The sequence below is a fragment of the Saccostrea echinata genome, unplaced genomic scaffold, assembly GCF_033153115.1.
Source record: "Saccostrea echinata isolate AGI-Se365-2 ecotype Australia unplaced genomic scaffold, CSIRO_AGI_Sech_v1 ptg000033l, whole genome shotgun sequence".
Classification (NCBI taxonomy): domain Eukaryota; kingdom Metazoa; phylum Mollusca; class Bivalvia; order Ostreida; family Ostreidae; genus Saccostrea; species Saccostrea echinata.
In genome coordinates, this window is record NW_026889782.1 from 30,912,436 (window position 1) to 30,923,849 (window position 11,414).

Genomic DNA, 11,414 nt, shown 5'->3' on the forward strand with positions numbered 1-11,414 from the left:
AACAGACATTTATTTCTAAAATCACAATAACATCCATATATACGGCAGCCTATGTGTCCTTTAACGTGCTCCGATAAAGTCAGTAAAAATCAATGTACAAATAACAGATACTCTTATATCCTCAAACTTTCAGACAACAACACATAAAGAAAAAAAGATAAAGATCCAGTGATATAAATTACACAAGTTAAGAATCTGTTTATTCCCAATCAACATGTACAAAAATCAAGAACTACATAACTTCCACTTTAATTAAATTTCCATTAAAGGGTTATATATGCACTTTATTTGTAAAAAAAAAAAAAGAAAAAAAAAAAAAAAAAAAGATCTCGCATTCCTGAAGCCGACACAAATTGGCGACATTCAGTAAACACGCTTTTCTTTAAACTTTTTAATATATTTAGCTTGCTCTAAGTACCATATACTTTTATTTAATTTTCAGTATGTCAGCACGCTATTATATTGTGAAGAATTTTAAATATTTTTAGCTCAGCCTAGCTCTGGTTGACTTAGCACTGCACGCATTTCTATATAATCAGTCTGTCTGGCTTGCTGTTACTGTTAATTAAGGTAACACACTGTTGAAGTTTGAGTCTGTTTATCTTGCCTTCACTGTTAACTAAGCACGCTCTTCTGTAGAAGTTTGAGTCTGTCTAGTTTGCTATCGCTGTTAACTAAGTACAGTCTTTTGTAGAAGTTTGAGTCTGTCTAGTTTGCTATCGCTGTTGCTGTAAAGACTTCCCTCCGTTAGAGTCCTTTTTACTTTAGAACCCTCTTTACCTTTATCAATGCTCGGAAATCCAATTTGTTTTTCCGATGCGCTTCGTTTGACTACACGCTCTATTGGTTTTCTCGGTGACCCGTGAGAGAGGTCAACAATTGCGTCATCACTGAAGTCTGAATCTGACGAGTAGTCATAGTTTTCAATTGGGGTGTTCCCACTGGAAGTCACTAATCCGCCTGGGGAGTCCCGAAGGTCCGGAAGTGAAATGGAATTTCTCCTTTCCCTTTGTTTTGAGTCTGCCTTTAATTTTTGTTTATGTTGTTCCCTTGGTGACGCTTTATTGCTCCTGTTGATATCATTTGATTTGATTGCAGGAAGTGAAGTTTCTAGGTACGACTTATCTATTGATCTTTTGTGTTTCTTTCTTCTTAGTTTTGGTGATGTCAGATAAAGATTTGGTGTTTCGTCATCAATATAGGTTGATCTTGGTGTACATTTAAGTAAATCTACATCTGTTAAGGAACTAGCCTTAGAAGCATTCAGTCTAAGTGCAGCCTCGTTTTGAGGTGAGAACGCGGGCGGAAGTACAGTCATCTTTTTCTGACTTTCCATCGGTCGTTGCTCCTTCTGGTATTTCCTTAACAGATTATAATATTCTTTTCTTTCCTGTTTCTCTGCTATGTCGATAGGTCTCTGACCTAAAAAATAATAAAACTGATAAGTGAGCTGCATGTAGATCAATCCTTTAATCATAGTCCTTTTGTCGCTATAATGTTCAATATTTTGTCATGATAATGACATATATCAGTGTTTCAACACATTTACAAGACTCGTGTTTTAAAGGGGTGCTAATTGCATTAACTCACAAAGCTTAGAGTGTGACGATTACAGTGCGGCTACGGAGTAATCAGGTTTATGGTGGAACACGAAAAGAAAGTGAGCAAAAGTTACATGTAAAACCCCTCCAGATTAATAAATTTAGATTGCTTCTAGCCTGGTTAAAAAAAATTATAATATTTACATTTCCAAGTATATTTTCTTAAGATTCTTTGCAAATTAGAAAACATGAACTACCATGAGTGAGCAAGAAAATCTCCATTGTGACATTGAGAATTCATGAAGTACTTGACTTACAACTCTTCACGCTGGCATATTTATCATGAAGCGCTAACGCGCTTCACGAAATATGCCGGCGTGAAGTGTCGTAGTTCATGTATGAATTCTCAAAAATAAAATTCATTTCTTAAATGTTTCCTCTATCCAACGAAGATATATATCGAAAATTGACAATTATCCTATTCTATTCAATTCTGTGTAAGTACTGAAATGTAATGAGGCGAGAATTTACATAGGTCGGAGCCAGAAAATTCGGTTTACCGAATAGTCTAAGAATTTGGTATAAGAATTTACTGTCTAAGAAGTTATATGAGTGTATAATCAAACCCCACAACACGTTGTTATGAATTTATTGTGTATATTGAGGGTTTATAAATGACAAATTATTATTTAACAACGAAATATGAGGATAACGAACAGAAGTCCATTAAAACAATACAAATTGGGAAGCATAGCAAACACGGACCTCTTAAAAAACATCAGAGGTAGAATCAGGTGCCATGGAGGAGTAAGCATCCCCTGTCGACCGGTCACACCTACCGTGTGCTCCTTGTCATGATCGGACGGACGGAAAAATCCGTAGACAATTCAGCGTGTAAATGATCTTAGAATTTGTATGAAAAACGTCAGTCAACGTTCGATGTAACGACAGATTTGTATTAGCTCACAAGGTCATTGTATCGACCACAGAATTTGCAAAATGTTGACTTTGAACGGAATGCTGTGAGGCATGTTCCAAGGGAATAGTGGGTTTTGTACGTTGGGCGCAAAATGTCAGGTGGTGAAAAATCAAGTCTCGCTTGGTACTCAAACCCAGGGCCTCTGGAGTACCGTGCCAGCGCTATAACCACTGAACTATTGAGACCTGATATATAGACTGACTTTCACAAATCTGTGAACCCGGTGACACAGGACTTATAATAAATTCTGAACTTTTTAAAACCGTTTTAACATTTGCAACAATATTACAACGTATATAATATACCAGGGATAAAAAAAAATAATGTAATGTTTTATACGTGGATTATAATAACTTTTTAAATATGGTGGATTGTTGTAACCATAAAGGAAATATTTTTTAAAAAGTCACAATATGCTATGTACAAAGGACAATTTTCCCGTAAAGGGAGACCATCATTGTGAATCATAAGACGATCGATTAACAGATTATAGAGACGGACCTCTAGATCTACGGTGAGGGTAACAATACTACTGGATAATTAACCACTGTATTAATTGACCAATGTATATTTATTCTCCTAGGTTAATCTCAAATTCTCCGGGATTAAGGTTAAGACTTCCCGCCCGTTATTGACTTAACATAATTAGGTCCAGTAAGCTCTTATGATATATAGACTATTTTTAAACTTTGCTTGATTTCTTATTGCTTGAATATACCTAGTATTAAGGGATCGTTAAAGTTGTAACCGGGGAAAGATAGATTTACTTTCTTGCAATTCATTAAAAGCTAGTAAAGAACCTACCAAAACTATTATACACCTCTAGTAACAGGTGCCCGCTAAGGTAAACCTTCCAAAACTATTGTACACCTCTAGTTACAGGTGCCCGATAGGGTGAACCTACCAAAAGTTTTGTACACCCCTTATAACAAATGCTCTCTAGATTGAACCTACCAAAACTATTGTACACCTCTAGTAACAGGTGCTCGCTACGGTGAACCTACCAAAACTGCTGTACACCTCTAGTAACAGCCAGGTGCCCGCTAGATTGAACCTACCGAAACTGTTGTACACCTCTAGTAACAGATGCCCGCTAGAATAAACTTACTGAACTTATTGTACACCTCTAGTAGCAGGTGCCCGCTAGATTGAACCTACCGAAACAGTTGTACACCTCTAGTAACAGGTGCCCGCTAGGATGATCTAGAAGTCTCCTTGTAGTGCGAACGTCCTGCGCCTTAACGGCGTGAGACAAGACAGAATTACCATCAAAATCAAAGATTTCAATCCTCGTGGTTGGGTCACTGATTAAATAGTCCACAATATCCTCCTTTCCTGCAATACAAGCGTGCATCAATGCCGTGCGGCCGTGAGAATCTTGCAAATTTAAATCCGGGTCTTTTTCAAAGATGGCGTCATATAATTGAAGAACTTCCTCTTGATTGAGTTCTACGTAGCATAATTTCATAACGAGACTCTGAAGATCGTGAGTGACGTCACGCCAATTAACGTCAAAGTTGTCATTTTCAACTATACTTTTGATTGCGTCAAAATCACTGGACCGTAACGCTAGCTGCAAAGTGGCTTGTAACTTCATACCGTGATCTTCATCAGTGATGCCCCGAGTGTCTCTGAAAAAAAAAAAATTAAGTTCATTGGCCCTCTGGTGATAAATGCAGCTCTGGGTAGGAAATATGAATATTATTCCTTCATAAAAATGTTAAGTTTAAAAGCATTTTGATTATAAATTTTATCAGAAACTTCTTCACGGATGAAGAAATCTCCTAATATGGCCTTTGACTCGACATTAAGATATATCAACGACTTTTTATCAATTAACAATTGTTATAATTATTTTCACTCATATGTCTATTCGATCCCTGTGAATTCGAAATAAAAGACACCACAAAGTTTGCCAAATGAAATATGCAGATAGCGAACAGTATTCAAGCTCAAAGTCCATAACAATAATACAAATCGGGAGCAGGGCAAAACATGGACCTTCAAAAACATCAGAGGTAGGATCAGGTGCCATGGAGGAGTGAGCATCCCATGCCGACCGGTCACACCCGCCGTTGCTCCTTGTCATAATCGGGAATAACGGAATCCGTCGACAATTCGGTGAGTAAATAATGGCCTTACAATTAGTATGAAAAATGTCAGCCAGCATATGACTTAACGATATATTGTATTTGCTGACAAGGTCATTGTATCGACCATAGAACATCTGTTTTATTTGGATGTTTTACTGACTATAGAGGAAAATGGGCATAATGACCAACTAATAACTGAACTGTATAACAAACGAAATTAATTCAACATTTCCATGGTCAACTTCTTCCCTTATTTTATGTAGCAATTAGCAATATTTCAACATCACTTGCATATGGTGTTTATGTCTCCCAACTGATTCGATATGCAAGAGCATACAATGAATGCAATACATTTTTAAACCAAGGCAAACTACTGACTAATAAGTTGATGGTACAAGGTTTTCAACAACCCCATTTAAAGTCAATTAACTTTTCGCAAATTCTGCGGTCCTTATAATGACCTTGTTTATAAAAAAAAAAAAACCTATCGCTGGGTCGTATTTTGTATGAAATGTTTCATACCATTTGTTAGGTCATTGCTTCTATAAGAAATTTTACTACGGATTCCCCGTCTACCTGATCAATACATAGGGCTCATGGCGGGTGTGACCGGTCGACAGGAGATGCTTACTCGTCATAGGCACTTGATCCCACATCTGGTGTGTCCAGGGGTCTGTGTTTTTGCCCTGTTTGCGATTAATTTTGTTAACTGGATATATGAGATTGGTCAGTGTTCGTTTTTCTTAAGCTTTTACACGTAAGATTTCTTTTTGAAAATCCTTAGAGGTAAATAAAGATTTTGTATTTGATCAAAGGGATGACAAACCGAAACCATGCATCTTTTTAGGCTACTTCCATTCAAATGAAGGGGATTGGGGTTGTCTTCCTATTTCCTCCATTTCTCCCTACCTCAACTTCCCTTCTATCTTTTTGTCCTCTTTCTTTTAACTTTTAATCCCTGGTCTTTTCCCTATTCTTTCTCCCCTTTCCATTTTTTATTTTTTCCAAACCCTCCCTCCAGTTTTCCCTTCGACCTCCTTCCCCTCTAGTTAGACTAAATGAGAAAAAAAACACAGCTTCAATGTAGATGTAGACCTTTCAAAAATTTCAGTTGAAATGTTGATAATATGATAGAGATAAAATTTTAAGCACATGAAATGTATAAGAAACAAACTTTACATCCAGTGTGAATAAAAACTGCAATGTTTAGGAATTCTCGACAAAATAAGTATCAGATATCCTGAATTCCCAAATTAAGTTGTTAGAATTTATTAGATATATTACGGTAAGAATTATCCACATACTTATTGTTTTGCAATTTAATCTGAGTCTGTCCAGAAGACATCTAGAATATCTAAGTCTTTCTGACGACAGTCTCGTTTAAAATCAACATTTCGCAATTTCTATGGTCGACACAATGTTGTCAAACAATAAATCTATCATTAAGTCGAATGTTGACTGATGTTTTCATACAAATTGTTAGGCCATTTTCCTTTTGCTCAATCATGACAAGGAGCACACGGCAGGTGTGACCGGTAGACAGGGGTTGCTTACTTCTCCCTGGAACCTGATCCCACCACTGATGTGTTTAGAGGTATATGTTTTCAATGCTTCAGACTTCTGACCTTGATTACTGTTCATTATCTTCATATTTCATTATATTACTTCATATAATATATTCATTAATATTAACACATTTATCATACAAACACTCGCCCCACGGATGCACTAGACCTAAATGTTTCTTTATTATGGTGATACGTGGTATGTTACTTACACAGAGTTGTAAATTAAATACATTTGAAATGCATAAAAGGTGGGAAGTTTACCTTAATTTTATAGTAAATTGATAGTGTACATTCCGTATTGACAAGCGTTTTACTGAAGTGACTAGGTATAGTCTACCTTAAGGAGATGGTACATGTATACTGAAAGTGGATTCTACTGAAGTGACAACTTACGGATAGTCCACCTTAAGAAGATGGTATATTGAAAGTGGATATACCACCTTAAGGTAATACACATTTTAAGTGTGAATAAATCACTTAAATAAGATATATGTATAAACCTAATTTATTTTACAAAATAGTATTAAAACTTTACTGTTATTAAGATTCGTATATCCCACTGAGTTCAGAACTTCACAAGATGCTCAAGCTAAAATTTTATATCAAAAATCAATAATATATATTTTAAGATTCTCAAAGATATTCTTGCAAATAATCAGTAAATAAAATCAATATACTTTTGGCTACATATAATCAGTTATATCACTGATATTCTTACCGTAATCGGTAAAATCATCTATATTCTTACCGGTTATATCTGTAAAATTTTAGATATTCTTACCAATCATCGCTAAAATTATAGATCTATTTTTACCAGCAATTAATAAAATCGTAAATATTCTTACCGGTAATCGGTAAAATAACAACATCCGTCAGATAACCACGAATAATATTAGGTAACGGTTCCAATACACAGACGACGTCTCCAGAATTTCTGTAGACATTATAAAATCTCTTACTGCGCCTAACTTGTGCACTAATTCACACCGTATAAAGACGCTGACAAAAAATAATCCACTCTTACTGTGTGTCTTTTATTACAAGAGATTATTTTCGAAAGTTTAACGGATTAATAAAAAACAGTAGGAAAGAAAAATACGATTAAAGACCAATGCTTAAGGGTTTTATAGACGTACATTTTAAGGAGCGGAACCAAAATAGTTTTCCAAGTATATAGTGGCGGCAGGTGCTTGTTTTTGAGACTTTGGAATGGGAACAGAAGAAATTTATCTTTGTAACAGTCCATAACTGAAGAGAAAAAAAATAACCAACCAACTCTGAATTTTAGACTGAATTTTTACAGTATTATTTGAGAATTACATATTTATTAGATAAAGATATATACACATACATTGTAACTTAAACTAAGAACTTAAATTGCCTCCGCATATCTATGTACGGTTTGAGTCTAAATCAATTTATTTTCAATGTTTAGTGTCATGCAGTTTGATTTCAGCGGGGAAAAAATCAACCCCTGTCCATTCATAATAAATTATGTCACACCATTTACCCTATCCATTAAATAAAATCCCTAATACATATTTGATAGTACATGTACTTAACATTTGTAATCAATACGTGTAGCATTAATTACATGTACTTAACATTTGTAATCAATACGTGTAGCATTAATTATACTTGTCTACACATCACAGTCACAGTTGTTGAACATTGCTGTTATGTTTTATGAAGACCTTGAAATTCTCGAACATCGCTTACTTTTTCATTTATCTTAATTAACACTTCTTTTGTTGATGTATCATCGTTATATATATATATAATATAACGGTAAACATAAAAAACGAGATAAGATATAGAAAATATATGAAGATATTTAGGAACTAGCCCACTAAAATCGTGGATATTATAAAATTCGATATCTAACAGAGAGAGAGAGAGAGAGAAACATGGCGAGAGAGAGAGAGAGAGATTTAATTGAGTGGAGAGAGAATTAACCCGAGCCGCCGGATTTAAAATGTCATACATATTTAATGGCAGCTCTCCTGTGAAGCTTAATGGCGCGGAGCTCGGAGTTTTCCTTCATTGAACACAGTTACCCGTCTCAATAATTAATACAATTTCCCCGTGTCTCCGATTCTCTATAGACCAGGGAAATAAAGGTATCTTATGTACAATTCTCGATTTCTATTTACTGCATTTCTACTTCGGTTTTTCGTATATAAGTACATATATATCTATACTGGCCTTTTTTCTTCACAAATTTACATATCATGAGCAGCAATAATCAATGGAAATGTTCTATTTTCCCTTTAAGATAAGCAATAATTAGATACATGCGAGATTCGGTTGATATGGCAACGAATAATGCAAGATGATTTTCTGCAAATGATTTTTTTTTTTTGGGGGGGGGGGGAGAGTATGTATGTGCACATGGTGTTTCTTTTTATCTATTATTCATTTATTTTCTTTGAAAAAAATTGTTTAGGAATGCACTTAATCGCACGCTTTACGTAGATCCGCCCAGCAAGTTATAGGCATCTTTCAATGTACCGGTAACACTGTTTTAATAGCACTTCCGAGTGAACTTTAAATTAAGATAGAGCAGGCATAAAAGTACAATTCAATATTGAAATCATGTACAAGTGATAACTTACATATCTCCTTCATACTGGTCAGAGCCCTCGACATCTCTCACTGCTGGATCCAATGACGCCCTCATCGCCGACAGTCAAAGGACGGAGACGACGATATCGACGATATTTCCCGTGTGTGAAGATCCACGGTTTCACATCTCCAGCATCGTCAACATTATCATCGTTACATTATACTAATCTATGATATGGAGATGTGAACGTGACCGTGGATGTTTTCTATAGGAGATTCAGTATTGATCGCGGCTCCATACCTACACATAAAAATCAGCGAGGCGGGACACAGGCCTGCCACAGAACGCTGCCATCCAATATACACGGTAAATAAATGGATTCAGGGACTTAAACATCGTTCAATCCCCCCTCCCGGAATAACTGGTTTTAAATACAAATCATTACCTCCTAAATACTTCCAATATACTGTTTCCTAAATAAAGTCAAGGAGGTAGAATAATGTTAAGTATAGTCTGAAAATTTCTACTTAAAGACATGGAGATGGTTAAATACCCCCACCCCCCACCCCAATAAAAGATGCCGGGACTAATAATATTTTGTGGCCTATTTTGGTTGTAAATGATGGAAATATCAAATTTCTAAAATATTAAGAAATTGTAAACTTTCTAGGGTTTTCAATTTTCTACCTTTCTAAAATCATCCATATAAAACTATACAACTTTTTATCACTTTATAGGACATTATTGTGAAATTTTGATCTATAGTTAAACCTATTCATTTTAATCATATAAACAATACTTGTTATTTTTATTTTGGAAAAAAAAAAGTTTGTTTCATCTGTCCATGAGTAAGGGTATAAATTAAATGTGCTGTCCATCTTTTAAAATTTTCATTCAAATTTTGACGTCAATATTGATTTCCTGTAACATGATTGGTTGAATTTTTTCTAACACTGAAGAGTTCTACAAAGCTACATCCCGCGGTACTGAGAAACTGTGCTATCCACTCCCAAAGATCCAGGAAAATATAAATCAGTATAATAAAACGCTTATCTACCAGCTGTTAGTAGAAAAGCTATTTTAAATCAAAACCCTCTTCAGGAACTATTCCCCTCGGGTAGGGCCTCGGGGAAAAATTCATGTCGCAGGTTTGATAAAAAGCTATCACATTAATAACCACTGGATAAGTGAACACTATGCCAGATTAAAATATAGGGTACCCCATGTCTACAAATCAAAAAAGATAACGGACTGTTTTCACACTACATATATTAACCGAGGCCTCACAAAAGTGACTTGAATATCACCCCTCCCAATCATTGTTAATAGCTCTTAAGGTTCATAATCCCACAGTTCACTCATCTAAAATGTTGTTTTAATGCTTATAACTTTCCAAAAACAGGTAAAATGCGAACAGTTTCAGCATACCTTGCTGAGCAAAATTGGTTTTAAAAAACTGAGAAATATAAGAAGGAATAGACATTTATTCCATTAATAGTTATCTTTCTTATCAGAGGATCAGTGAACCTTAAGGTCGCTTTTTTATTTTGCCATTTTTGGTTGTGTGACAATGTGACCCCTTTTCTTTTCGCTTATTTATATTGAATATATATGTTGACATTAAAAAAAAAATATTTTAATCAGCTAAATATAATTTCAGCTAAAGTATATGATGAAGGAGAAATAGTTTGGTTATATTATAAATTTTGAATTTACATGTGACAGTAAATCAACGTCTGTGAGGAATATTTTGATTGAGTAGTAAAATGAATAAATATTTTTAAGATTGATTGATTGATTGTATGTTGTTTTACGTCCCATTCGAGAATTTTTCACTCATATAGAGACGTCACCATATACCGGTGAAGGGCTTCAAATTTTGACCTTTACTCGGCACTCAGGGCCATTGAGCAGTGAGGGATCTTTATCATGCCAACGCCTGCCGTGACAAGGGGCCTCGGTTTTTAAGGTCTCATCCTAAGGACCCGCAACTTTCACTTCAAAGTGCCGAGCGCATGGCGAAGGAACAGTTGCTACCCATTTTTTATCGACTTAGGTCAGTCGCGGCCGAGATTCGAACTCATGACCTCCCGATCACGAAGTGAGCGCTCTACCGACTGAGCTACCGTGAACGGTTATTTTTAAGAACACGGTTAGTAATATTTTGAAATGGCAGCTTAAAGAATACATATACATGTAATTATCGAATAGTGCCCACTTTTTGGATGCATAGAACTGTAGCTCTACTGGTCGTCTATTCCAGACCAGTGAGCTACAAAGATCTGCAGCTAGTGTCTTTGGTAAGAGGAGAGCTTGACTCCTCATTGATAATCATCATCTGAATATATACTAGTTAAACTCTAGAGGTCTGGTACAAAACCGGTTTTGTTTTTTTAAGACCATTACAGTAACAGAAGGAAACATAATACCTCGCTCAATAAATTTAGAATCTATTACAACATCAATATATCAAATACAGAATTCTTGGAATATGTCAGTCAGTCAACGAAACATTGAATTTCCAAACAAAGCTGTCATAACGACCATAGAATTTTCCAAATGCTGACTTTAAAATAGATTGTTGAATATCCTGTAACACCAATATTTGTCAGTATCCTGTCTAGGTTTATAAACAGATGTTACTCAGAATGATAAGAATATAAGAAC

At 35.3% G+C, this 11,414-nt stretch overlaps 1 protein-coding gene across 1 annotated transcript; it reads right to left on the bottom strand.

The window, feature by feature from the left end:
• Positions 1–209: 209 nt before the first annotated feature.
• LOC133199116 (uncharacterized) lies at positions 210–8,916 on the bottom strand. The gene is made up of 3 exons (XM_061334991.1): positions 8,797–8,916; positions 3,679–4,151; positions 210–1,422 (listed from the first exon to the last, which is right to left on the bottom strand). The coding sequence occupies exons 1-3, from the start codon at positions 8,859–8,861 to the stop codon at positions 671–673; spliced, it is 1,290 nt and encodes a 429-aa protein (XP_061190975.1). The 5' UTR covers positions 8,862–8,916; the 3' UTR covers positions 210–670.
• Between the last annotated feature and the right edge of the window lie 2,498 nt (positions 8,917–11,414).

Coding starts and splice junctions, on each gene's coding strand:
- LOC133199116 (XM_061334991.1), bottom strand. CDS start 8,861: ATGAGGGCGTCATTGGATCCAGCAGTGAGAGATGTCGAGGGCTCTGAC. Junction 4,152..8,796: donor GACCAGTATGAAGGAGATAT/GTAAGTTATCAC, acceptor TTTTTTTTTCAG/AGACACTCGGGGCATCACTG. Junction 1,423..3,678: donor AGAGGTGTACAACTGTTTCG/GTAGGTTCAATC, acceptor ATTATTTTTTAG/GTCAGAGACCTATCGACATA.